Here is a 27,792-nt window from a genome sequence, read left to right as displayed (position 1 = left end):
GTAAGGCAGCCTGAACCAGGTTGGTGGCAGTGGAGATAGAAGACAGTCGAAAGCAGCTGGAGGTGGTACCCGTCACGTGGGGAATCAGGAAAAGGGAGGGTTCGGGGGTGAGCACCGTTGGATGGATGGTGGAGCCCTACCTACCGAGCCGGGAAGACCCCGGGGCGTTGGTTTTGGGAAGGGAATCAAGAGGTTGGGTTTGGGCAATTTCCATCTGAGGTTCCTGCTGGACAACCACATAAAGATAGATACGAGTCTGCACCTCGGAATAGGGGTCCCCAAGCCCCAGCACCAGTCCGCAGCCTGTTAGGGGCGGGGCCGCACAGCAGGAGGTGAGCGGCGGGTGGGGGGAGGGCGGAGCTCCATCTGCCACGCCCCATCGCTCGTGTTACAGCCTGAACCTTCCCCCTCCCCTCCCCCGTCCACGGAAAAATCGGCTTCCAGGACACCGGTCCCTGGTGCCAAAAAGGTTGGGGGCCACTGCCTCAGAAGACGAGTCAGGAGACAACAGATTGCAAAGTCCGCAGCACAGGAAAGGTATTTCAGGCTGAGGGGCTTTAATCAGGCAACCTGGGGACCGGGAAACCTGGATAGGAAATCGAGGCGGCCCCACACGGAGCCCTGGGGACCTCCACAGTGGGGCGTTGATGAAGGAGCCAGCAACGGGGGTTGAGAGTCACCTGCCATGAGGAAGGTAGGAACCAAGCACGTGGCATCCCTGAAGCCCAGAGGGAGAAGTGTTTCAGAAAGGGAGGGAGGGGCGAGCCAGTTATGTGGTGTGCTGCTGTAGCAGGGAATGGCGTCCACCTTGGCAATGAGTGTCCAGCGGAGTGGGGAAGCCAGCAGCCTGCTGGAGTGGGCTGAGGCCTGAACTCCTAGGAGCCAGGAAGAAGGATGGACAGCTCTGTCTTGAAGTTTTGCCGTGAAGGAAGTCAGATGAGTGGATGGATGGTAACTGGAGAAGAAGGGGAGGTGGAGAGGTTGGCTCTTCTTTGCTGGTGGTGGTGGTTTTGAAGATGAGAGATACAGAGCGTTATGATGTGATGTGATGATGATGACCTATCATCACAGAAAATGATGATGCAGAAACTAGGGGAGAACAAGGCTGTCCGGAGAGCGGGAGGGGTTAGAGCCCACAGTCAAGTGCAGAGATCGGTGGGATATTTCAATAGGATGATTCTTGCCTTGCAACAGGAAGGGGGCTAGGGAATGCGGGGGTAGATACAGGTAGATCCAAGGTGATTGACGCAGAACAATTAGGGAGCTCCTATCTGAATATTTCCTCTTCTTCTTTTTTTTTCATTGAAGTATCATCTCCTTGTTATGCGTGAGAAAACTGAGGCTTGGAGAGATCGGCTGACTTGTCCTAGCAAGTGGCTGAACTGGATTTTCTGACTCCAGGGCCTCTGTGTCTGGGCCACCTCCCTCCTGACCCTCCCCCTGCATGGCGTGATGCCCACTGCCCTGAGCGTCTCAGGGGCCCAGTCGTCATGTTGGATGAGTTTTCTTAATTAGCGCCTCGGGTGCAGTTACAGTCTCCAGTGCACTTTGAGTCCGGCTATGCAGAGGGGCAGGGTGAATGCCAGGGACTCCGGACCTTCCTTTTTGTGTTTCATCCATATTCCCAGTGATTGTTGCTTTTCATGGCAGCAGAAGAGAAGCTGCCTGTCTGTCCCCAGCTGCTGGGCAGAGCAGGTGGACAGAGGGCAGAAGGCTCTGGCAGCACCGTGACAGGTGAGGGATGGATCTGTTAGCCAGTCAGGCCCCGAGCATCCCTCCCGTCCTCCAGCCTCCACCCCCTCCGCGGTTATTTTGGACGGTGGCCACGGCTGTGCGTGTGACTGAAGGGGACTCTCCTGTGGCTCACAGCACTGAGGATGAGCTCTGTGTCCTCTCTGAGCAGAGCGAGCCCGCCTCCACCCACCCCCTTGCCCAGCCGCCTTTCACTCCTGTATCCCACAGTGGGTGCTCAGACCTGTGTTCATCTTGATCTCACCCCTTCACCCAGCAAGAGGAATTGGAAGACTGACCCACCTTCCTTATTATCCATACATTTGGCATAAAAAGAAATCTAGAATTTTCCTTTTGACTTTTAACTCCTTTGCTGTTGATTTGCTCGAATGGTGGCAGTCTTGCTGGGTGAATTCTGCTTCTTGGCACCATTCTTCAGGTACAGAGAGATTCTGCTCTTGCCTGGAAGCAGGGTTTTTTTCCACAAATGTATTTTGCATGTAAGTTCTTAGCCACTTTCTTTTGCTGAGATTTTTAGGGAGGGGACCGTTTGGGCTGTCACATTTCTCTAACACAAATCGTCCTTGCTAAATACGAAGGCTGCTGGATTTTCCCCCAAGAACCCTGAGCAGGCTTCCTGCTTTCCACGGGGCTTGCTGAGCTGGACGGTGAATCACGGGCGCGACAGCAGTGCTGCCCAGGGGCGCTGGAGTCCCTGCTCGGCTGCGACACTCCTGGCACGGGTGCGGAACCAGTTGGCTCACGTGCTGCGTCGGGCCACGTGCTCGGACACAGAGGGACTCTTGTTTTCGAGTCTATTGCTTCCCCGCACCCACGACACTGCTGCCCCTACCCCATGGGCTCCTGCCGGCTGCCCGGCCCTGCCTGGGCGGAGCTGTCACCAGGCCCTGCGTTTGGGAGAAACTCCAGGGCAGCCCCAGGCAGCTTGGCCACTGCCCCTGCTGCTGCGTCCCCAGCTGTGCATCAGATCCACCCAGTTCCCTGCATCCCTTAGTCCTCCCACCCAAGCAGGGCGGCCGCCTCTCCTGCCAGGACAACCGCGCCGGCCTCTTACTCCGCCTCCTTGCCTTCGATTTTGGTCTCTACTAACTCACCCACTTTCCCTCCACTTTGCAGCAAGAATGATTTCTCTAAGTCATGTGCCTTAATCATGTGATTCACCTGCTTAATCATGTCGATGTTGCCTATTGCTCTCAAGCCTGAACTGCTGAATGTACTTAGAAGAAGGCTTGGCAAATGTGATTGCTCATCAGATCCCCTGGGGGAGAGTAAATCTGGAATCAGGCCTGAACTTCTGCATTTCTAATAAGCTCCCGGCTGAAGCCAGCGCTGCTGGCCTGTGCATTGCACTTTGAGGGGCAAGGAACTGGAGGGCCCCTGCCTCATCTCTGGCCACCTCCCCGACTCGTTCAACCATATGGGGCTCATTCTAGCTCCCAGAATGCATGATGCTCTCACTCGCCCCTGGGCCTTTGCACATGTACCCTGCCTCGAGCACTCTCTTACTCCCCCCCGTGGCTGGCTCCTGTCCTTTATTTCAGTGAGATTATAGGTGTCACTTCCTCTAGGAAGACTTCTCTGATTCTCCAAGCCCAGGAAACAAGTTGTCGAGCATGTTTGTGGCTGGCAGTGGTGTGAGGTGGAGGGGTAGGGTGATAACGATCTTTTCATGCCAGGGCACAAGGTCAACGGGGTGAGTGAGCTAGATCATGAGGTACAGGGTGGCAGCCAGAGGGCGGGGGGAGCCGTTTCCTTCTACAGAAGGCTCTAGGAAGAAGATTTTTGTGTCACCTGGGGTTAGAGGGAAGCCTGTCTGACCTGAGCTTGTCTGAAGTGTCCCTGGCTCTTCCACTGCCCCCTCCTACCTGCTCGCTGAGCAGAAAGGATCCCTGAGGAAAGGACCCTGCTTGCCGGGAACGTTCTGAACAAGGTCAGCCTCACAACTGTGTGTCTCCTCAGGCCACCCGAAAGTCATGTCCGAGTGAGCAAGGTCATCACAAGGATGAAAACTTTTTCCAGAAAGTTCTTTTTTGACCAGAGCTTGAAAGTGAATCATGGAGACAAGTTTCTACTGTAGAAATTTTATGTCCCTTTTTTCCTTAAGAAAATCTTTTTCTTTGAGGTGTTCTTCCATTTTCTTTTCTCTTTCTCCGCTTATGTGCTCCTTTGATCCTTGTACAAGTTATAAAATTATTCCCTTCACAGATTGGAAGTTGGGTTTTTTTGGCTAGTGAAATCCTGGATTTTGCTAGAATGTTCCTGCCAGGGTTCCTGCACCAGACCCTCTGAGTCCTGCAGGGAGCTGGGAACGGAATCTGAAACATGAGACACAGCATCGTCAGGATGTAGTGATCCGACCTACTTAGCCATGTGATCTCAACTTGGGTAGGAGAAGTGCCAATTAGGTCTGGAAAAAGTAGAACATTAGTTACAGAGCAAACAAGTTTAGTAGCCGGGTATCAGAGCCAGGGCAGTGTTGGAAAGCACATGACCTGGGGAGGGAGCTAATGTCTGCAGTTTGCTCCGATGGAAAAATCTTTCTGCCCTCCAACTTAAAGGACACCGAATAGTACTTCCTTTCTGATTTTTTATTTCCCCTTTTTCTTAAAGGGGGGCATCCAAGGGAAGGTCTCTTTCCTCCTGGCTGCCCCCCCCCCGCCCCGGCTCGCCCTCCTGGGATGTTTCAAGTTTGTTTTGCAGTGTTGTAGTTGTAGATGTCAAGCCGTTGGTCTGTTTGAAACAGATAACGACTTTAGTTTCTTCCCAATGAGAACTGCCAAGTTTAGTGGGTTATAACTGTGTACCCAGTAATTCGCAGGTGCTGTAAGAAGTTACAAAAGAAAGTCGGAAAATTGAAGAAATAAATGATTTTCTTTCCCACGATAGAAAATTACACTCTTTGCCTTAAGGGAAACTTACAGGAATGGATTTGATAAATTATGGAAGAGGATTCTGCACATGAAGGGGAAAATGAGTTGAGCAAAGGCAGTTAAGATGTCTAGTCCTATTAATCTTGAACCCACTTTGAACTGACGGTAAACATTATTGACAATGTCTGAACATGGGTAAGTAGCTCTGGTCTCTGGTTACGTTTTCCAATCTCCAGCCCATTCTTCCTCTGCCCCCTAGTGGACACAGCGCTGAACAGAACATGTAACAGAAGGAGCTCGCTAGAAAAAAAAGCAAAGAGGCACAGAAAGAAATGATAAGCCCTTCTATCTGTCTAGGAACCTCCAGATTCTTTATCTCTTTTTTTTTTTTTTTTTTTTTGCGGTACGCGGGCCTCTCACTGTTGTGGCCTCTCCCGTTGCGGAGCACAGGCTCCAGACGCGCAGGCCCAGTGGACATGGCTCACGGGCCCAGCCGCTCCGCGGCATGTGGGATCTTCCCGGACCAGGGCACGAACCCGTGTCCCCTGCATCGGCAGGCGGACTCTCAACCACTGTGCCACCAGGGAAGCCCCAGATTCTTTATCTCTTATCTTCATGGTAATCCTATAAGATAAATAGTAATATTCTCATTTATATTTTCATTAAACATCAAGCTAATAATTCCAAAATATAGAACTAATATATAGATCAACCTACTCCACAGGGAAGATATATTTCCGCAGGGAAGCGTCCATACCTAACCATTCAATTTACTCCAAGGATCCAGGATGTCTTGTAGTTCTTTATTTTCTGTATTTGTATTATAAAAGCAGTAGTTTTTTTTTTCATTTCCCAAACATGAAAGTATATTCCATAACTTAACGACCCGCCTCGTAGGTCCTGCAGTCCCTCTGAGCTTCCCCGCGCCGCTCCGGGTTCCCCCGAGGCTCCAGACCCGCTGGCTCCACTCCTGTGTTTTCTGCCCCCATCCGCCCCATCCTGAGCACTGTCCCTACTTCTTCACAACCCCAGTGACACGTCCTATTAGTTCTAGCTCTCTGGGACCCTGACTAATACAGGTAGGCATGTCACGAAAGCTTCCAGTTAGAGTAAATCTCAGGCCTTTTTCTGGAGAAGGAGTGCTGGGACATAGCTGCTCTCTTTCTCTGAAGGGTGGAATGCCGACGGGAGACTTGGAAGAGCGCCAGGTGCAGGCTCTGGGCCAGAATCCTCAGATCTTGTGTAGCCACAGTCACTTACCTCCTGTGGGGCTGCTCCTTAGTTTCCCCATATGCGCAGTGGGATTCTGGCGCCTACCACAGAGGGTTATTGAGAGGGTTAAATGGCTTCATTATACTAAACACTTGGAACGATGCCTGGATCATGGTACATGCTCAGTAAGTCCAGGCAATGATGATGGGGATGGGGATGGGGATGATGATGGCAGGACCCAGGCTGAGGAAAAAGCTGAGGCCCAAGAGGAGCAGGGAAATGGATTCAGAGCCCTGATGGCTTCTCCAGCCTCTAGATCCAATTGACAGCCATCCTACCGCTGGACTTTTCAGGGACACGAGCTCATAAATTCCTTTATCATTTAAACCTACTTGGGCTGAGATTTTACTTCCATCCAGGGTGCTGAACCTCTTCCTGTCTTAACAGAAAGACAAGAAGTACAAGCACAAAAGGTTTGACTGTAACCCCTTTCCTGGGAAATGGAGCTATATTTCCACACTCTTACCGGTGACAACTTTCAGTGATTCCAGGAACCCTATTTCTATGCATCAGAGGGGAACTACCTTCAAATCCTCACAGGTGATTTACTCTTCCGTGGCAATTGCCCAAATGATTCCTGGATGGGGTGAACAGGTATTTCACTGAAGAGGAATCAGGAAGGACCTATAAACAAGGAAGAGATGATCAACTTAAGGGAAATGCAAATCAAAAACACAATAGGATACCATTTCAACTTGCTAGTCAGGGAAAAATATTTAAGTCTTGAAAATTCTAAGTATTGACAAGTATGTGGAGCCAATAGGGCTTTTATACACTGCTGATGGGGCTGTAAATTGTACCGTCTGTAAAACGGTGCGTAGAACTTGGCATTCTCATATAAAGCTGAAAATGTCTTTATCCCATGAGGCAGGAACAGTACTACTAAGTCTATTCTTGTCTCTTAGATATGTGCCCTGCAAGACACTTACAGGAATGTTTAGCATGGCATTGCTGGTAACAAACAGCAAAATGACTGAAAACAACTGATGTTTCCATACACGGGAGAATGGATTAATAAAATGTGGTGTATTTACTTAATGCCTTCCAAAGACAGTGAAAATGAATAAATGACAGCTACATGCGTCAATGTGGATAAAACCTAAAAATCATGAGGAAGAAACAGCACTTCCAAAATACATACCAAATATCATTTATATAAAGTTTAAAAACATACAATAAGGCTTCCCTGGTGGCGCAGTGGTTGAGAGTCCGCCTGCCGATGCAGGGGACACGGGTTCGTGCCCTGGTGCGGGAAGATCCCACATGCCGCGGGGCGGCTGGGCCTGTGAGCCATGGCCGCTGAGCCTGCGCGTCCGGAGCCTGTGCTCTGCCACGGGAGAGGCCACAACAGTGAGAGGCCCATGTACCGCAAAAAAACAAAACAAAACAAAACATACAATAATTAATACATCATTTAGGGATATATCAAGGTAGAAAAACATGGGAATGAGAAACACAAAATCAGAAGAGTGGTTATCCGTGGAAGGAATGACCGTTATTACTTTCCTAACCCAGTGGTGAGCACATAGGTGCTCCTTTTTATCTTTACGTTATATATGTTATATTCTTTAGTACGCATGAAATATAATAATTTTTATTGTGGTAACTGTACATGACATAAAGTTCAGCATTTTAACCATTTTTAACTGTACAACTTAGTGTACTTACTTACGTAATTCACACTGCTGTGCAACCATCCACCATTAACCACCTAGAACTTTTTCATCATCCCAAACTGTGCTTTTGGCTGTCACATCCAAGAAATCATTGCCAAGGCCAATGTCGTGAAGCTTTTGCCCTATGTTTTCTTCTAAGAGTTTTAGCTCTTACAATTAGGTCTTTGATCCATTTTAAGTTCATTTTTATTTATGGTGTGATAAAGGTCCAACATCATTCTTTTGCAGGATAGTACATTTTTAAACACAAAGCAAAGAATCAGAGAATATTAAAAGGGGCCCTCCCCATTTACGAATGAAGAAACTGGGGTAGAAATAATAAGCCAAGCTCACACCACTGCCTCAGGGCAGCAGCAGGGTAAAAGTCAAAGCCTATTTCCAATGCATTACACTAGACAACTGCGCAGGCGCCTAAGCACCCAGCGCGCCCCGCCCTGGGTTTGGATCCGCCCCTCGCGGGAGAGCGCCCTCCGACTTTCCGGCACTCGCTCCTCCCCTTCCTCGCCCCCTGGGGCGGGCCCTGGCGGCTCAGGAGCGCGGAAAACGTGCGCGGCGGACGTGGGGTGAGGGAAAACCCGGGAAACCTTTGGCGTCTCGTGGACCCGTCAGGAACTCCTTGTAAGGCGTAAACTCCAGCTCCGCTTTCGCGCTGTGCCAGGCCGAGTTTTCTCTCGCGCTCTAGGACGGGGAGGAGCCCTGGCCCTGTAGGACGCAAGCTCGGGAGGGGGCGTGCCCGCGTGCTCGGCCCGGATTGGCCGCTGGAAGCAGCGCGGGGTTTGGCGGGAACTTCGGAGCTGCGCCGGCGCAGTGAGCGGTAGGCTGAGATGGCCCCGCCGCGGCAAGTGCGGCTATCGGGGTAAGTGCTGTGGCGTCTCGGGGCGCCGGGCTGGGGGTTAGGCCTCTCGGAGCTGTTCGTGCTCCCTGGCTCTGCCACTGTGCAACTTGTCCTAGTGACTAACCTCTCAGGGCCTTGGTTTCCCCGTCGGTAAAATGGGAATAATAATATTCCCACCTTGGAAGGATTACGGTGAGGTTTAAAGGAGTCAGGTTAAAACCGTGGCCGGCGGGGAGGAGAGAACGTTGGCTGGTGTCAGCATTACTTTGTGTGGGTGAGTGTAGCCTAAAGTAGACTCCAGATATTTTGAAACTAACAAATGATGAGTGCCTACTACTTGCCAGACATTACGTTCTAGTGACGCTTACACTCTGGCTGGTAGTCAGTATTCTTATTTTCAAGACCCTGCTTGTTTTTGTAACACAAACCACAGACTGTAAAGCTGAACTAAATCTCCCGCCGCGGGGGCCCCAGCTGCCGCTTGTTTTTCTTAAAGAGGGCCTCCAGCCGGGATGAGTCAAGCATTTTTTTTTTTAATCAAAAAGGGCTTGCATTTTTAAATAGGTTACAAAACTGCTGTCTAAAATGTTATTCTTCATGGACTCATGGGCACGTGTCTCGCTGGCGGCGTCTGGAGTGCATCCAAGGCCCTGTGTTGTCCTGGCTGGAGGGGCCTCGGCGTGCCTCGCGCTCCGGCTGGTACTCAAGGCCTTAGGAGTTCCACCTGGGCCGTGGGAAGGCGGTCTGGAGAAGGTGCATTTGTAGATGCGGGTGAGGGTGCAGGCAGCCAAACAGCGTAGGGGCCAGGCTGGAGCAGGACGAAGCAGGGCAGTTAAGTAAACGAGACTAGGCTCCCGTGGCCAGTGGGGAGGAGGGTTGGGAAAGAATAAGGGGCCTGAAACTCAGCAGACAAGAGTGAAACTTTATCTGATAGGCCAGTGGGGTTTTTTCTCTTTCTCCCTCCCTCCCTCCCTCCGCCCCCCACACACGTATACACGTACATATTAACATTTTTGCCTTTGAGACTCCTGAAATCTGTTTATCCCTCCCCCTAAAACGCACTAATGCGCATACATCAAAATATTTTACGTATGTTATCACCGAGGTTTCCATCTTTTGGGAGCCTCACCTTGCTCCTAGCCTAAGGTGAGGAGGGAACTTGACCACTTTTTTGAGCACAGACAAGACAAGAAAGGGTGGAAAGAGTGGGTTAAGAAGTTGTATGATCTGGTTTCTCGTCCTATCACTTGGCTGTGTGACCACTGATGTCACTTAACTTTTCTGAACCCCAGAATCGTAAAGGCCGTAAAACTAGTATCTGCTCTACCTTCTTTTTTGGGTCTGAGAATCAAATAGAGCAGTGGTTTTCAAATGTGGTTCCACCGGGAACTTGTTGGACATGCAGACTCCCAGTGGCCACCCCAGGTTTCCTGAATCAGCGGCTCTGGAGTTGGGGCCAAGCAGTCTTGTTTTTACCAGCCCTCCAGGTGATTCTATACCTGAGGATTGAGAACCACTGCTCTAACAGTTTTCCAACTTTTTTTTTTTTTTTTACTGTAATTCACAGTAATGATGTTTTACATCACAATGGGTACACAAACGTGCATGTACGCACACACGTAATAAAACCGAAGGTTTAAGAAATCTTATGTTTTATATTCTCTTGTATTTATTTTTTTTAAATGCTGGGGGAAAACCTTAAAGGACATGATGGGGCAGTTGATGAAACTTGGATATGGACTGTAGATTAGATAATGATGTCAGTGTTAAATTTCCTGATTCGGAAGTTGTACTGTGACTACACAAGGTAACACCCTCTTAGGAAAGACACACTGCAGTGTCCCCAGTTTACCATACACAGACACACAGGAAGCAGGTGAGACAAAATGTAAACAGTTGGTGAAGCAGGTAAAGGGTATACAGAAGTTTCTTAGAGTATTCTAAGTTTTTCTCTAAGTTTGGAATTATATCAAATAAATACTTGTTCCACAAAGAAATACTCGTTCAGACACTAAACGGACTTTGCTCTCCGCTAACGGGTGCCTGCAGGGCACTTTTGAAAGTCAGGGCCTGTGCGTGGTGGTGTAGGGCATCCCCCCAGCCCTGGCACCATGCCTGGACCACAGAGGATACTCAAAGCATAGTTCCTGGCGGGATTATTTCCTGCCTTACATATTTCCACTTTTTCTTCTGGTCACTATTGTCATATCTTGTTTACTTTAAGCTCCGTTGAAGGTACGCAACTTTATCCTTTTATCCTAATGCCCACTGGAGGGAGCCTGAAGGGCGGAAAGAGGGCAGCTCTGGGTTTGAACTGATGCAGATGCTAACGCAGGCTTCCCTCCTTCCTGGCCGCGTGTGGCTTTGGGCAAATACACATCTGGAACGTGGGATTCACTTCTACCTTGAGGACTGTTTCAGAGCTAAATGAGAAAATGTGTGTAAGAGAGCCAGGCACGGATGGAACGGGGGTCCAGTGCCTGAGAAAGAGAGATAGCTCTCTTGCTCGTTGCTGCAGAACGCCAGCCATTGCTGTTGATTGCGACTTGAGGGACAAGGATGACGACAGCGTTAGTTTTCTGTGTCCCTGAGGGCAGAGCTATGCTATTTATACGTAGGTGTTATGAGTTGCCCTATAAAAAATTTAACTCAGTGTGTGAGATACGGGTTCTACTTTCTAAAAGGATTTTGCCATTACCTGAATTCATCATGTGCACATTGTTAGTGCAGCTAACAAGGAATGTAGTTTGGAAAGAAAATGCTTGGATGAGGTGTAATTCTGGTGTTTCCCCAAGTTATTTTTAAGTATTTCCTAACTCTTGTGTGTGTTTTTGCTGTTTCCTAGTACGAGATATTCAAAGAACACTGTAGGAAGAACACATTCCACGAAAGATGTAAGTTATCTTTTTTATATTTTAATATAATTTTTCTCCTAATTGACAATACAAAATAACGTTTTATAGGAGACTCAGTTTCGTAGACTTGGTAAGCTCAGTGTTTTCTTGTGAAAAAGCATATTCCTTTTCCTCCTACTCTTTCCAGTATAATGGAGAAAATGGCCATTGCTAACGTTTTGAATCTTTTTCTGGGCCTAGGCTGGTTTCATTTTCATTTGGATAATTTCGACATTTCGACATACTTGAACAATTGTACAATGTTCTGTGTTTTGCTTTTGTCACTTGTAGCCATTTCTCCATGTTGTTACAGTTTTCCACAGTTTGATTTCATAATATTCCATTTAGTTTCACATTCGCATGGTATTTTTACTTCAGGGTGGAGTCTTAGAGTAAATGTCTGTGGAAGGCAGGTGCATTTGTTTAACCCTCTGGCTAGCTCGCTTCAGAGTATTTTCCAGCGGCTTGTCCAACTGGCCTTGGAAATTCACATGAACGACCTCTGATAGTGCCTGCTTGGGGGTGCCCGGGCGTCGGGAGCTCTCCCTGCTCTGTGCCCTTCCCCTGGTTTTCTCTTTTGCACGGTCTCTCCCCTCTGCTCCCCTAACCCCCTCCCCGTTTGGAGGGGGCCCTTTTCCTCTCTGGAAGGGTTTCTTCAGCTTTCCGGTCCTCTTCCCTCCTCGGGAAGGCAGCTGCCTTACACGGGCCCATCTGCTTGGGGAGGATGGAGGGTGTCAGCTCCTCTTTGGCCTTCGTTCTACCCACACACACTCCGTGAAACATTTTTCCCTGAGGGTCTGTGAGTGGTAGTGTCTGTTTTGTCTCTCAGTTTTATTCCATCTCCTGCATATCTTCCAGGATTTCTCATATTTACCTGTGTGTTAATCGCAGCCCTTCACCTTTTCCTGAGCTACTGTGGGTGTCTCTCCATTTTCTGTATGTTATCTTCCATTGGGATTTGAGGGGCAGTCTTTCTGGGGCTTATTGGTATATTGCCCTGTAAGCCCTCGTCTCTCTCCTGCAATCAGGAGTTTTTAACCTCTGTGTTTAGGAACTTTCATGGGCATGTGTCTGGGGCGAGGCCCACACGGGCTCAGGAGTTGGCAGGCTGTGGCCTGTGGGCCGGATCTAGCCTGCCTGCTGGTTTTGTAAAGCCCTGCGAGCTAAGGGTGGTTTTTATATTTTTAAATGACTGAAGCAAAGTCAAGAGTGTCTCGTGCCATGTGAAAATATGAAAGTCAAATTTCAGTATCCACACAAAGCTGGATTGCAGCCCAGCCGTGCCGCTTCTTTCTGCGTTGCCACTGTCTGCTTTCACACTGCGACGGCTGCGCTGTGTAGTGGCACCAGTCCCCAAGGCCCGCAAAGTCTAATATACAGGTGACCCTTGAACTGGGAGGGTCCACTTCTACCCGGATTATTTTCAGTAGTAGGTTCTACACTATCTGCAGTTGAAACCGCAGATGTGGAACCCCGGATCGGGAGGGCCGACTGCAAAGTCACACGGGGGTTTTCGGCTGCGCAGAGGGTGGGCGCCGCTGAGCCCTGCGTTGTTCAGTGGTCAGCTGTGTTTACCCCCTGTTCCTTCATAGAAAAGCTTCCCAACCCCTGCCTCAGATGATCAGAAGAGCCTCTGCCCCCCAAGAGTGTGAAGGCTCACTTCTTAGGCAGCGGTGATAGCGGGAGGATCCTTGCCACATAAATCAGCTTTGTAATGTTCATTTTGGGAGGGCCAATTCAATGACTTTGAACTTTATTCACTTTTAGGAAGCTGGCCAAAAGCACAAGCCTACCGATGTATTTGATTTTCCTGATAATTCTGGGATCTCAAGCATTGGCAGGCTGGGTGAAAATGAGAAAGATGAAGAACCCTATGAAACCTTTGGTTAGTATTTTAAATCTTTATCCTAAAATCTTTAAAGTGGTTCAGGCAACAGCGTTTAGGCTAGTTACTAATAAACATATACAAATGCCTTCAAATACAAAAGCGAGGTTGTCTGCACATGAATACAATGTTCTGGGGAGTATTTGGTAATGTGAATTAATTTTTCTCACTTCTAGGTACGTTGGAACTAAGAACTCTGTTAAGTGTTGTCAAAGTGGAGCTCTCCTAGTAGCATTTGTCAACAAGCCAGCCACATTAGGACACCTGTTGTAGACCTTTATAACAAGAGGAATATAAAATATATTTCTCACTTCATACCTCCAGCAGTCATTCGGTAAGGGGCTTTAATTTAGGAAGGAGCAGAGGGATAATTTTTCCTTTTCTTAAACACACTGAGGCAGAGGATGCTTCAGGAGAGCTTCACCTGTGTTCCTTGGAGTGTTAGGAAGACAGGACTGGTACCTGCTGACCAGGGGTGAGTTGTCCAGACGGGACAGCTTCTGTCAGTGTGTCACTGGCCACTCTAGAGGCCAGAAATGATACAGAATGTGCCATGTGCGCCCACATCTAGAACAGCAGTAGTCAGACATTTTTTGCCAGAATAAGTTTTAAGGGAATTTTGAAAACATACAACTTCTCACGTATTTTTAACTTGGCATCTAATATTTCTAGTCTAATTTTTGTTAATAAAAGAAAATATTGTACATTTTGTAGGGTGAAAAGTAATCATTACCAGAATACCCCTTTTATTATGACTTGATAAAAATGTTTTAACTACTCATCTAAAAGAAATAATTAAAAAAATTGAGATGTAATTCACTTGCCATAAAATTCACCCTTTTAAGGTGTACAATTCACTTTTAGTATAGTCACAAAATTGTACAGCCATCACCATTTTCTATTCCAGAACGTTTTAATCACCCCAGAAAGAAACTCCATGCCCAGGAGTAGTCACTCCCTATTCTTCTTCTCAGACCTTGGCAACCATAAATCTACTTCCTGTCTGTATGGATCTGCCTATCCTGGACATTTCATTTAAATAGAATCATACACTATGTATGTGGTCATATGTGACTTGCTGCTTTCATTTAGTGTAGTATTTGCAAGGTTCATCTATGTGGTAGTATCAGTACTTCATTCTTAAAAATTTTTATAGTTCAATAATCCATTGTGTGGATAGACCTCATTTTTTTTATCCATTCATCAGTTGATGTACATTTGCACTGTTTTCACTTTGTGGCCATTATGAGTTATCCTGCTGTGAACATTCATGTTCCAGTTTTTTGTATGGACATGTGTTTCTATGTCTCTTGAGAATGTAGTCGTCCCTCAGTATCCATGTGAGATTGGTTCCAGGACCCCCCGTGGATACCATAGTCCGAGGATGCTAAAGTTCCTTATATAAAATGGCATAGTGGGGACTTGCCTGGTGGTCCAGTGGTTAAGACTCCACACTGCCGATGCAGGAGGTGCGGGTTTAATCCCTGGTCAGGGAACTAAGATCCCACATGGTGCGTGGTGTGGCCAGGAAAAGAAACAAACAAACAGAAGATGGCATAGTGTTTGCATATGACCTGTGCACATCCTCCTGTTCACTATCAATCATCTCTGGGTTACTTATAATACCTAATACGATAGAAATGCTATGTAAGTAGTTGCCTGTGTGCAGCAAATTCAAGTTTTGCTTTTTGGAACTCTCTGGAATTTTTTTTTCCCCAAATATTTTCAATCCCTGGTTGGTTGAATCTGTGGATGCAGAACCCATGGATATGGAGGGCCAACTGTACACCTCAGTCATGTGGTGATTCTGCTTCAGCGTTTTGAGGAAGTGTTTACACGGCAGCTGTACCACTTTGCATTCCCACCAGCTATGTATGAGGGTTCCAGTTTCTCCACATCTTCATCAAATCTTGTTATTATCTGACTTTTTGATTCTAGCCATCCTAATGGGTATGAAATGGTACCTCACTGTGCTTGTGTGGTAAAATATACATAACAAAATTAACCATTTTAATCATTTTGGTGTCTGGTTCTGTGGCGTTAAGTGTGTATGTCGTCGTGCAGCCATCACCCCATCCGTCCTCAGGACTTTGTCCTTTCCTTCCCCTGAATGAAACTCTCTGCCCAATAGCCGACGGCACCTTGCTCCCCTCTCCCTCTTCTAGCTTTCTGTTTCTGTGAATTTGACCACTCGTGTGAGAGGAATCATACAATATTTGTACTTTTGTATCCTTTTTCTCATGTAGCATTATGTCTTTAAAGTTCATCCATGTTGTAGCATGTGTCAGAAGTTCCTTTTTTTTTTTTTTTTTTGCGGTACGCGGGCCTCTCACTGTTGTGGCCTCTCCTGCTGCGGAGCACAGGCTCCGGACGCGCAGGCTTAGCGGCCATGGCTCACGGGCCCAGCCGCTCCGCGGCATGTGGGATCTTCCCGGACCGGGGCATGAACCCGTGTTCCCTGCATCGGCAGGCGGACTCTCAACCACTGCGCCACCAGGGAAGCCCTCTCTGTTTTTTTCAATAACACCTATTCACATGGATGTGCGGTAGTATCTCAGTGTGGTCTTGAGTTGGATTCCCCTGATGACTAACGTTGAGCATCTTTTCAGTGCGCTTATTGGCCATTTGTATGCAGGCACACCTTGGGAGATACTGCGGGTTCGGTTCCAGACCACTGCAATAAAGCAAATATTGCAATACAGTGAGTCACGAATTCTTTGGTTTCCAGTGCGTATAAAAGTTATGTTTACACTACAGTGTAATCTATTAAGTGTGCAATAGCATTATGTGTAAAAAAACAATATACATTCCTTAATTAAAAAGTACTTTATTGCTAATCATCATCTGACAATGCAGGGTTGCCACAAGCCTTCAATTTGTAAAAAACACAGTGTCTGCAAAGTGCAATAAAGCAAAGTGCAATAAAACGAGGTACGCCTGTATCTTCTTCGAAGAAGTGTCTGTTCACATCCTTTACTTGGGTTGAAATCAGGTTATTTAACTTTTTATTGTTGAGTAGTAGGAGTACAGCTTGTGTGACTGGTTACATATGGAGATTAAAAATTGGTCTGGTTTTCTTTTTTTCCCTTGTTATTCCCAGTAGTAAAGTAAATAAAGCCCTTTGCCTAGTTGAGGCCAATACAAAGTATATTACTAACTTTAAAATTGTGCAGTTGCTATGTTCATTATATAAGCAGCTGAAACGTTTAAATCTGAGAACGTTTAAATGTGTGCAGCACACTACAGCCTGAGAGTGAAGAGATGGGTGCTTGGCCGTTACCAGGCGCCCCTGCAGCCATTCACTCCACTCTGGTGGCCTCCTCCTTCCCCCGCCACAAGCCCAGGCCAGGCTGCCGAGGCCTCTCCTGTGACCCCCCTCTTCCTCAGCAGGTAGGAGCATCCTCCCACCAAGGCCATGTGGTCTCCTCTCCTTTATCTCCGTTTCTCCATTATCTCCTTTATCTTCATTCCAGTTAACTTATTTTTTTTTTTTTTTTTTTAGTTTTGGCTGTGTTGGGTCTTCGTTGCTGCACAGACTTTCTCTAGTTGGGGCTACTCTTTGTTGCGGTGCACGGGCTTCTCGTTGCGGTGCACGGGCTTCTCACTGCGGTGGCTTCTCTTGTTGCGGAACACGGGCTCTAGGTGCGCGGGCTTCAGTAGTTGTGGCTCGCGGGCTCAGTAGTTGTGGCTCGTGGGCTCTGGAGTGCAGGCTCAGTGGTTGTGGCGCACGGGCTTAGTTGCTCCACGGCATGTGGGATCTTCCAGGACCAGGGCTCGAACCCGTGTCCCCTGCATCAGCAGGCGGATTCTTAACCACTGTGCCACCAGGCAAGTCCCCATTCCAGTTAACTTTTTACGCTTAGCTCAAGGCTCTAGAGTAAAGGAGAGAGGAGGGGAAGTGCGGAAGGACTGGTGTCCCTCCCCAAAGGGCTAGTCGTCCACAGATGTCGAGTGCCCACCCTGCGCCAGGCACTCGGTGGGGTAATGGAGTTGCAGGAGTGGGGCAAGCACTCCAGACCTGAGTTTATTGTTCATGCTGTGTCTCCCAGGTAGATGTGTGATGCTCCATCAGGTGAGGAAAGAATGTCAGACCTCCTGTTTATCTTTTAGCTCATTTAAAAGTTTCCATATAATATATAAGGACAGTAAGGTTATAGCTTAACTATCCATGTATTTATTGGTGAAGTGGTTTACATTTTTTCTTGTTGAGGTGTGAGATCATAAGCAGCATATGTAATTGGTTTTGATTTTGTTAGCCATTTAAACACAGGTTGCTTTATACTCCAGTGTGAAGGAACAAACTTGAATACTGCTCAGACAGCCAGACTTCTGAATGCCCTTTTTAAAAAAATCTTTTGTAGACCCTCCTTTACACAGCACTGCTATATATGCTGATGAGGAAGAATTCTCCAAGCACTGCGGATCATCTCTCCCCTCAACTCCTCAAGGAAAAGAAGCAAAAAGAAGGTACGGGTGGATCTCAAGCAACTGTTTACTCATGGTTAATGGGATTTCTGAGGCGTTCTTTAAGATACAAGCTTATAAAACCAAAACTCTTTAAAGATCTTTTGAGCCAACTTATGTTTTCCCTCAAGAAGACTGGGACGTGAAAAGGCAGTTTTTCAGTAATTGACATTACTTATAATAACTGTAACTGACACCTGATTATCCTAGAAAACATACCAGTGAAGGTGGTTTAGCTTTGAGGTAAAACAAAGAAGGAGGGGAAAGGTTTCAGGAGCATAGAATTTTAGATGATTTTGAGAGGTCCCTTTAATTTACAAATATGCTTAATTGTCACAAAAGATATGTTTTCTAGTTCAGGGTGGGAATAGGGAAGAGAAGCTGATAATCCCAAAGGAAACGCAGTCTGTTGTAAATTTCAGCTGCATGGTCCCTAAGCTGCATTGATTTGAGTTTTCAGATTTATGTGGAGGCCTGAGTCAGGAAAATCTTTAAAAATGACACCAGAGGCAACTCGAGAGCACATACAATGAAGAAGTCTTCAGTAGCTGCAGTACTAACTAAAAATTATTAGCTAGAGCAAATCCTTGACTTAAGGACCTCTGTTAGGTAATAGGTCAGTTCTAGTTACTATATTTTGAAAGTAACAAAACTGTATTTTTAAAACAAATATCCCACTTGGGCAGAAATCTAGATGAGGACATCTTTCTGAGGTTCTCTGCACTGGGGAAACCTTATGGTACTTGGTTATTTCGGAGACTCCAGTTTTTCTATGAGCTGTTATTGGAAATTGGTAACAAAAGCCAAATATTTGGAAAACCGCACAGTTCATTTTAAATGGTGGTGAATGTAATTTTTCAAGAAGAATTTTTGAATAGGTGACAAATTCACATGGTTTAAAAATATTAAAAGGTTAATAATAGTCTTTACGTCCTCTCCACCATCACCCAGCTCCTGCATCCACTTCTTCCTTCTCCCCCACTATTAATTTCTTATATGTCTTTTCACAGTTTCTTTGTGCACATCAAAGTAAGAATACAGAGTTTTAACCTTTTTCGAAAAGGCAAGATACCTTGCTACCTGGCTTTTTCCGCTCTCTGTATCTTGGAGATCTTTCCATGTCAGTGCATATGGAGTTTCCTCGTTCTTCTGTTCACAGTCGCAGGTTTTCCACAGTTTGGATCTTGCATAGTTTGTTTCCCCAGTCCTGGATCGACAGGCAGTTGGGTTGTTTCCGGTCTTCTGCTGTCACCAGCAGTGCTGTAGTCAGTAACCTGGCACATATGCCGTTTCACACACGTGCCTGTATTTTTCACATATGTGCCTATATTTCTGTGGAATGTGTTCATAAGGGAAATCCTCAGTCAAATGAAATATGTTAGCAGTTTTCATAGTTACTGCCACGTTCCCACCAGCGTGGTATCAGACTTGGAGTTTTGCCAGTGTGATATGCTGTCTCAGTCTAGTTCTAGTTTGTGTTTTTCTCATGACTGAGTTAAATAGCATCTCTTATATGTTTCACAGGTCCTTGAATTTCTTCACCCTCTTTATATCCTTTTTCCATTTTCCTAGTGTTGGTCATTTTCTTCTTGACTTCTGTGACTTCATCTGAACATGGGTGAAATTAATCCTATTTGTCATGGACAACTCCTGGCTTTCTGTTGTGTAAGTGGATTGAGATTGTGCCATTGAGTAGGACAGGGCTACCTAGGAGATTGAGTACTCCTGTCATCGTGAGGCGGTCATGAACTTGGTGTGGAGATGTTAGAGAGACTGCTGTGTATTTGGGTCTGGTGTTCCCAGGAGGGGCTGAGCTGGAGTTCAGACTGAAGTGGTTTGGTACAGGAGGTGTAGGCACGGGTGAGCGCTCCCAGGGAGAGACGGTGGGCCGAGAGGAGGCGGGGACCTGGGACCACCCTGCAAGAAAGCCTGGCATCTGTCCAGGTGGAGAAGGAGCTTGCAAAGCAGAGAGAGGACCAGTGGCCAGAGGGGGGAGGAGGAAGCCAGGAGAGGGTTTGTGCTCGGGAGAGGCGGGGTGGGTGGTGAGTAAGTGTGTGTCCTCAGGAGGACCAAACGCCAGTCGGGGAAGGTCTGAACACATGGGTCGGTTTAACAGTGTGGATGTCCTTGGTAATCTTGGTTTTGGTGGTGTGATACGTCCAGACAAAAAACTTTATTTGGGTAGGTTAGACCGGGCTTATATATGGATACAGAAGGAAGTCCGGGCAGAAGGGATGCACGGGGAGGGGCGCGGGTGGGGAGAGAGGGAGCGCACGGCAGCGTTCCCCAGGACTCAGGCGGCATCAGCAGCCAGGCCCCCGGGCCTGTCCAGGGCTGTTGGGTTCTTTGTTCCCAGATCTCCTCTCCTCTTTCTGTGTCCGCAAGTCTGCTCTCACCCTCTCCTCTCCACCCTCCCCCGTCTTCCTCTCGTGGCTTTAACGACCCAAAAGCTGCTGACCCCAAGTCTCCCTCTTGCCCAGACTCTCCCGAGGCCCCAGCTGTCCTGCACCTTGGCCACGTTTCCCTAGATGCCTATAGGCACCTCGGGCTCAACAAAGCCGAAACCAAGCTCCATCGTTCCTCCTTCGTCTGGTGTCAACAAGCTCCTTTGGTGTTCTCTAGCTTGATGGCCCTGCTGTCACCCAGTCACCCCACAGAGCTGTCTGGGAACCGTTCCCGGTACCTTCTGTTCTCTGACCGGCCTCCTTTGTTCTGGCCTGTGACTCCCTGAGAATCTGCTTTTCTTCTCTCCGTACACCCTCCGCCTCCCTGTGGCCACGGCTCAGGCACCTGCTGCTGGTCCCTTCGTCTGTGCGACCACCACCACCACCCCCCGCCCCCACTTCCAGTGCGTGTGTCTAGCATGGGGGCCTTAGCTCCCTCACCCCCAACTTGTAGGCGTGGTATGGGGGCCCCCTGTGTCTGTCTGGCTCCTCGGGTAAGTAGACCCTGAGGCAGAGTGAGAATTGAAGAGATTTATTAGCAACATCAGGGAAAGTTACAGGTGGAAGAATCCGGATTGCGCAGAGATGGCCCCAGACTGCAGCACAGCTCTCACAGCTCTGGCCGACCCCAGGTGGTGGGCAGCTCTGAAGGGAAGGCTGGGCAGCAGTGGCTGCCACGCGAGGGTCGCCCTGGTGCGGCAGCCGAGCACAGGCAAGTCTGAGCAGGACGCTTCTGGCCGCCTCGGAGCCTCCCCAGCCCTGGCCTTGGGCTTCTTCCATAGTGTTAGCTTCTCTTTAGCAAGACACTCGCTCTGTACTCTGCTTCCCGTACGTCAAACGGGCCGGGCTGTTTTACACCCCTGTGCTTTTATGTTTACTTTTCCTTCTTCCTTAAATCCCCTTCCCTTTGTTTCTTGGCCTGGAAAAGTGTTCTCAAAAGTCATCTCAAGTCTCATAACCGTGATGTGTTTCCTGATTCCCCAGCCATTTCTCCACATCTCCTCTGCACTCACTGTCTTTGGCCTTCCTACTAGTCAGTGAACCCATTAAAGGAAGGCTCCTCATTTTTCAAGTAATTTTATTCCTTGTACTTGCATTTTGAGGTTGGTGTTAAATAAATGTTTGTTGAATTGAATGAAAAAAATGAACTCTCACCAGAAGTTTAGGGTTATTTTTTCCTTTTCAAAGGATGAAAGAAGGTATTCCCTTTTCTATCCCCTGAGCATGGGCCTAGTGTCTGTGGATTAGTACAGATGATGGCCTGTACACCTAGGAGTGGTGATGGGGAGAAAAGAGCGGTTCTCAGACAGGACCATGAGGTACTGCAGTTACGGGACACTTACTTGCCTGCCAGCACTAAACTGATGTGGCCTGGGTGTGGGAAGGTGTGGGAGATGACCAGTAAATCTGGGAAGGTGGCAGGCCCACCCGTGACAGGTGGGAAATCTCCTTATAAATCGAGCTTGTTTTTGTGTTGGAGGAGCAGCATTTAGAAGACATACGTCAATAAAAATGAAATGTGTGCAAGATATTGATGGTTTGTTCTTTGGTACAGTTCGGACACTTCTGACGTTGAAGCAAGTGAAAATGAGTCTGTAAAAATTAGTGCAAAAAAGGTATGTAGGCGTGTTCTCCTATCTTAAATTGTAAGATATTTCATATCCAGTTAAGTTGGATGCAAATAGAGAAAATGTTCTGTAGCAACATTTTTCATAAAGAGTATATAATGTTTTAGAAGATTTTTTAATAAAAATGAAATATTTTTATATCTGAAGTGTTTTTCATTACAGAGATCTCAAATCCCTGTGTACCTTGTACCTTGTCAGTTTTCATAGTGTTCGTGTAATGTGTTTAGATGGTGGTTTACAAAGGCAGAGTGATTTGTTGGGAGTGTCTGCTTGGAGCCCTTTAGTCAAGGTTTCTTGTCCTATCCGCTCATCATGTTGCCATCTTCCTATTGCGTTCAGTCTTGAAGTTTAGAGATAAGAAATGTGGACTTTATGGTTATCTAATACAATAGGAATGATAAGCATCTGTACTTTCAAAACAGTAATGCTGTTTTCTTGACATAGCCAAGAAGAAAACTCAAGCCCATTAGTGATGAATCTGAAAGCACTGAAGAAAGTGATGTAAGAAGAAAAGTTAAACCAGCAGAGAACTTAAGTACACAACGTGAAGCTGTTTCAGCTACAGCATCTTCAGAACCTTCAGAGAAACCAGCTGAATCGGTCACGCTTAAAAAGGTGGGACCCCTTGGTGCCAAGCCCTCTGTTGAAAAAGAGACCCTGGAAACAGAAAGTCAACTGGTAGGAGAGTGTCTGCTATCCCCTTGGAAAGAAAAAAAGTTGATAGAAAATGTCTAGGAGGAAAACAAAGCATTTTCTCTTTTTCCTTCACTTCTTTTAAAAGATAAGTTTTACACTTTTCTTATTATAAAAATAAGTTTATTTTAGAAAATTTGGAAGGTATGGACGGGCAGATAAAATCACCTATAATTCCATCACCCCAAAAATAAAATAACCACCACATTTTTTGGTCTATACTCTTCAATTCTTTATTGAGCTTTTCTCACCCTAAGTGGAACCATATCCTTGTCATTAAGTATTCTACATACCATTTTAATAAATGCATGACATTTCATTCATGAACGTGCCATAGTTTAATCTCTTACTAATGAGCAATTGTAATTTTTAAAATGTAAGTGCTTTGATGATTTTCTTTTCTAGCTAAATCTTCATGCACATCCTTGATCATTTCCTTAGAAGAAATTGCTATGATAAGATTTCTGGGTCATATGTATTCTACTTTAAGATTCTTTTTTTTTAAATTTTATTTATTTATTTACTGGCTGCCTTGGGTCTTCGTTGCTGCATGCGGGCTTTCTCCAGTTGTGGTGAGCGGGGGCTACTCTTCATTGCAGTACTCGGGCTTCTCACTGTGGCGGCCTCTCCCGTTGCAGAGCACAGGCTCCAGGCACGCGGGCCTCAATAGTTATGGAGCGCAGGCCCAGCAGTTGTGGCTCATGGGCTCCAGAGCGCAGGCCCAGCAGTCGTGGTGCACGGGCTCAGCTGCTCCGCGGCACGTGGGACCCTCCCAGACCAGGGCTCGAATCTGTGTCCCCTGCACTGGCAGGCAGACCCTCAACCGCTGCGCCACCAGGGAAGCCCCTATTTTAAGATTCGTGACATATCAATATATAGTATCTTTTAATCAAGCTTTTAATATGTCATAATATGCTGGCACCTTCATTTTGGCCCATTGAAATGGATTTCAGGCTTCTGAACTCCAGAACTGTGGGAGAAGAAATTTCTGTTGTTTTAAGCCACGAAGCTGTGGTCGTTTATTATAGCAGCCACAGGAAATAAAACATCACCCAGTGACTTTCCCTTTTCAGTAGCATGCTTTTGGGTTCTAGAATTTCCAGAATTTCCTTTTTTTTTTCCCATAGTTTCTACTTCTTGGCTGAGATTCCCTATCTGCATAATCATTAAGACCATCATTTCCTTCTTTGGACATATTTATAACAGCTGCTTTAAGGTCTTTGTTTTCTAAGTCAGGTAGAGTCAGTCCTCTGTATCTGCAGGTTCCACATCCATAGATTCAACCAACCGCTGATTGGAAATATTTGACAAAAAATTCCATAAAGTTCCAGAAAAGCAAAAGTTGGATTCGCCAGGCACCAGCAACTCTTTTCATAGTATTTCCATCATATTAGGTATTCTAAGTGATCTAGAGATGATGTAAAGTTTATAGGAGGATGTATATAGGTTACATGCAAATACTACACCATTTTAGAAAAGAGACTTTGAACATCAGCGGATCCCCATGGGGGATCCGGGAGCCATCTTCCTTGGATATTGAGGGATGACTGTATCTGGGCTGTCTCAGGGTCAGCTTCTTTTGAGTACTTTTTCTGTCTGGACTATAGGTTACATCTTTTGTGTAACATTTTTAATCTGACACTCTGTGTATTGCACATTGTTGGTAGGTTGTTGAGGTTTTGAGCTGTGTCTTCTTCTGAATGCTGACTTTCATTCTAATAGGTATCTTAATTATTGGCTGATCATCTTGAACTGCTGTAGTGTGGTTTATCCTTCGTTAGGGCCAATCTGTGGAAAGCCTAAGGTGTCTTCCAAGCCTCTCTAACTCAGTGGGACTCAACCTCTGTAATAGTTCTCAGTAGCTGCATAACAAAATACCACAAATTTTGTGACTTCAAACAACATACATTTATACCTCACAGTTTCTATAGGTCAGAAGTCCAGGCTCACCTTAGCTGGATTCCCTGCTCGGGGTCTCAGAGGCTGGAGTCAAGGTGCCAGCCAGGACTGAAATCTCACCTGAGGCCCAGGGTCCCCATCTAAGATCATGCAGCTATTGGTAGAATTCTGATCCTTGCCGTTGTAGGCCTGAGGTTCTTGTTTTCTCTCTGGTTAAAGCAGGGTCACTCTCTGCCCTTAGGTCCTGGTCACGTGGCCCTCTCACAACATGGCAGCTGACATCTTCCGAGCTAGCCAGAGAATCTTTCCAGTCTGCTGCAGTGGCCTTTTATGAAACGTAACCTAATCGAGGGAGTGACCATCCCATCATATTCACAGGAGCCACCCACACTCAAGGGGAGGGACGTGTCCAAGTCATTGGGGATCTTGCTTACCACACCTCCCGTCTGTCTCCCTGGTGAACCTGGCCAGAGATTGGTTTTAGGCTTTGTTAGGGTGAGTCTAGGGTAGGCCTTACTCTAGAGCAGTGCTTCTCAACGCTCTTCCATTGTTGTCCTCCCTAAGAAGCCTTTTTAGACATTTTTCCTAACCATCCCCCACAGTTAAATTTTAATATCATAAATATACTGTGTATCTGTGTATATACTAGGTACTTCGGAGGGTCACAAACCATTGTACTATCTGAGAGTTTCTGGCCTGCCCCCTTGGGAACAGTTTCACCCTGTTTGATATTGCATGATCTAGGGTACCGTTCTTACCCCTAAGTTGTGGTCTCTCCCCAAGCTCAGCTGGATAGACAGCTGTTAACTAGTTGTTAACTAGTTGTTAATGAGGTCTCTGCATTTTCTCCATCTGATCTCCCCCAGAATTTCTTGTTTGTTACTACCTGTTATGTTCTTAATCCCACGATAGCCACGTTCCAGTATACTCTCTGTAGCCTCACGCGCATGTGGAGTAGGCGGTCAGGGGCTGTCGGGGACCCGCACCCAGACCTGTGCCCTTCTCCCTGAGCAGCTTACTGCAGGTCTCTGCCTCCTGCGGACGAGGGTTACCACTCTCTGCTGGGACTGGGCCTGCTGTGCTGCTGTCTCAGCTGTCCCCAGGCGTGCGGGAAGGCCGGCAGCCAGAGTCCACCTTCTGAGTCTCTCAGGCTTGTTTTGCCTGTTGTCCAATGCCTGAATGAAGGTGCCACCCCTCTCCCCACTTTATGGCTGTTTATGGCAAGAGGGCTAGTTCAGAAGCTGTTACTTCCTCTTAGCTTGGAGTAGAAATTGAGCTGATTCCACACATTATCTTAAATAATAAAAGTTCAGTTTCCTCCAAGGCACCCACTGAAAGTTTTAATTACTTTTTATCTTGAGGTGGTTTAATTTTTTTCAGCATTTCCTTATATTAATTTAGATAATTTATATAATTATTAACTTAGAACAAAATGAGAATTGTAGCTAAAATACTGACAATGTCTGATAATACTGTCTTAATTCTGGTTTTAAGAGAAACTCCTCTTAAATAAAAATCTTTGCTGTGGTTTTTTTTGTTTTTTTAAGAAAACTCAGAAAAAGAAGATGTTTCGTGGCAAAAGGAAGAAACCAAGAAGTGAAGCCACAGACCTGGGTATACAATAGTGTTTTATACATAGTCAATCATTCAAGAATTTTTTAAAAATATATTTCTTAATTTGATAAAGTAGTAAATTTAAGTATATAAAATTGTTACTTTAAAAAGTTAAAAATATGTGACTTTGGAGTAACTGATTTTCCCAACATCATGAAAACTTTCAACATACAACAAAGGACAAAGAATTTTACAATATATATTCATAAACCCACTACCTAGATTTTACTGTCAAAATTTATTATACTTGCTTTAGCGCCTATTCATTAATCTATTTTAATTTTTCATAACATAGTATATACTCTTTTCATACAACATAGTATGTACTCTTTATAGAAGGCTTCTCTCACTCAGCATAACTTTGAGATTCATCCATGTTATTTTACATCATTTTTTATTGACACAGTTTATTGAAAAATGGGAGGAAAATAAAGCATTTTCTCTCTTCAGTTCTTTTAAAAGATAAGTTTTATATTTTTCTTATTATAAAAATATTTTAGAAAATTTCAAAGGTATGGAAAGGAAGATAAAATCGCCTATAATTCCATCACCACAAAATAACTACCATGTGTTTTTGGTCTTTACTCTTCAATTCTTTTACTGAGCTTTTCTCACACTAAGTGGGCTCAAGTCCTTGTCATTAAATAGTCTACAATACCATTTTAATGAATGTATAATATTTTGTTCACAAATGTACCATAGTTTAGTTAATCTCTTATTATATTCCTACAGCTATCTGAATCAATACACTCAGTAACCTTTATGTGCCCTAGAAGTGGCCTATCGGGTAGATTAAAACTATGAAAATACAGTTAACAAAGATCTCAATCACCAGTAGTGTTAGATAAGAGCAGACTGTTAAGTAAAGACGCAGCAAGGTAATTAAAAGGCAGCAGTGCTTTAGGCTGCTTCAGCAGAAATGGGAGAACCAAGCAGACGGCAGTTAGAGGGTGAGGTACAGACGGGGGTTTGTGAGACTGACCGGGAGAGGAAGAAGTGAGCATGTCTCCTCCCATGTGCTTCTTCAAAAGTTCTCGCTATTTTTAGCAATTTGGTGGAACTAATTTCATTGTAGGCTTTTAGAACCCTGGACCTAGAGCTAAACTGTTGATAATTAGTATATTAAATTGACTTATCCTAATGTTGTAGATACTTCCGACTGTGTACCTATTTGGTGTTTAAAAGAAAAGAAAACCAGTGATATCATGGAGTTAGATGTCGTTTTGTCTGCATTTGAGAACATCCTCCTAGAGTATAAGTAAGTCTTTTGATATTGTGATATATGTACCTAATAAATTTCCCTGGAAATAGCACTTATACTCACTCCACAGCTTCTGGTATGTAGAATTTTCATTATCACTGTTTTGCATATTTTTAAACTTCCATTATGATTTTTTTCTTTAAGCCTGTGAATTATTAAGTAGTACGTTTTTGTATGTCCAAATATGTGACTTTTTAATTTATATTTTTGTATTAACCTTCCATCTTAAATAGTTACAGTCAAATTTCATGGACTCTGGTGATACCTATTTTTGAAATATTGAGGCTTCCTTTATGGCCTGGCACATAATCTGTGGGAAAGCTGTAATTAGTGGTTCTATGTAGAATCTCTAATTATTTTATCTATGTAGAATCAGTATTACTCAGTTTTTCCTGGTACTTCTATCAATTTATGCTATTTATATAGAGAGATTATTTTATTAAGACATCATGTTTAAAATTGCTCTTTTATTTATTACTTTATTTTTGGCTGTATTGGGTCTTTGTTGCTGCATGTGGGCTTCCTCTGGTTGCAGCAGGTGGGGGCTACTCTTCGTTGTGGTGCGTGGGCTCTAGGCACGCGGGCTTCAGTAGTTGTGGCACGTG

At 45.8% G+C, this 27,792-nt stretch overlaps 1 protein-coding gene across 2 annotated transcripts in view; it reads left to right on the top strand.

The window, feature by feature from the left end:
- Positions 1 to 8,172: 8,172 nt before the first annotated feature.
- CENPU (centromere protein U) overlaps positions 8,173 to 27,792 on the top strand; it is a 32,607-nt gene continuing 12,987 nt past the window's right edge. Inside the window, exons 1-8 of one of the 2 annotated variants that reach the window (XM_004312648.4) lie at positions 8,173 to 8,426; positions 11,251 to 11,299; positions 13,067 to 13,184; positions 17,546 to 17,651; positions 21,648 to 21,708; positions 22,165 to 22,398; positions 25,860 to 25,926; positions 27,076 to 27,184. In XM_004312648.4, the coding sequence (XP_004312696.3) occupies positions 8,395 to 8,426; positions 11,251 to 11,299; positions 13,067 to 13,184; positions 17,546 to 17,651; positions 21,648 to 21,708; positions 22,165 to 22,398; positions 25,860 to 25,926; positions 27,076 to 27,184 (776 nt within the window). In that variant the 5' untranslated portion in view covers positions 8,173 to 8,394. The remainder of the gene's footprint in view (positions 8,427 to 11,250; positions 11,300 to 13,066; positions 13,185 to 17,545; positions 17,652 to 21,647; positions 21,709 to 22,164; positions 22,399 to 25,859; positions 25,927 to 27,075; positions 27,185 to 27,792) is intronic. The other variant, XM_019921470.3, reaches the window with a different exon arrangement.

This window comes from Tursiops truncatus, chromosome 21 (genome assembly GCF_011762595.2).
Source record: "Tursiops truncatus isolate mTurTru1 chromosome 21, mTurTru1.mat.Y, whole genome shotgun sequence".
Taxonomy (NCBI): domain Eukaryota; kingdom Metazoa; phylum Chordata; class Mammalia; order Artiodactyla; family Delphinidae; genus Tursiops; species Tursiops truncatus.
Note: the sequence above shows the minus strand (reverse complement) of the source record. Positions and strands in the feature narration are given on the sequence as shown.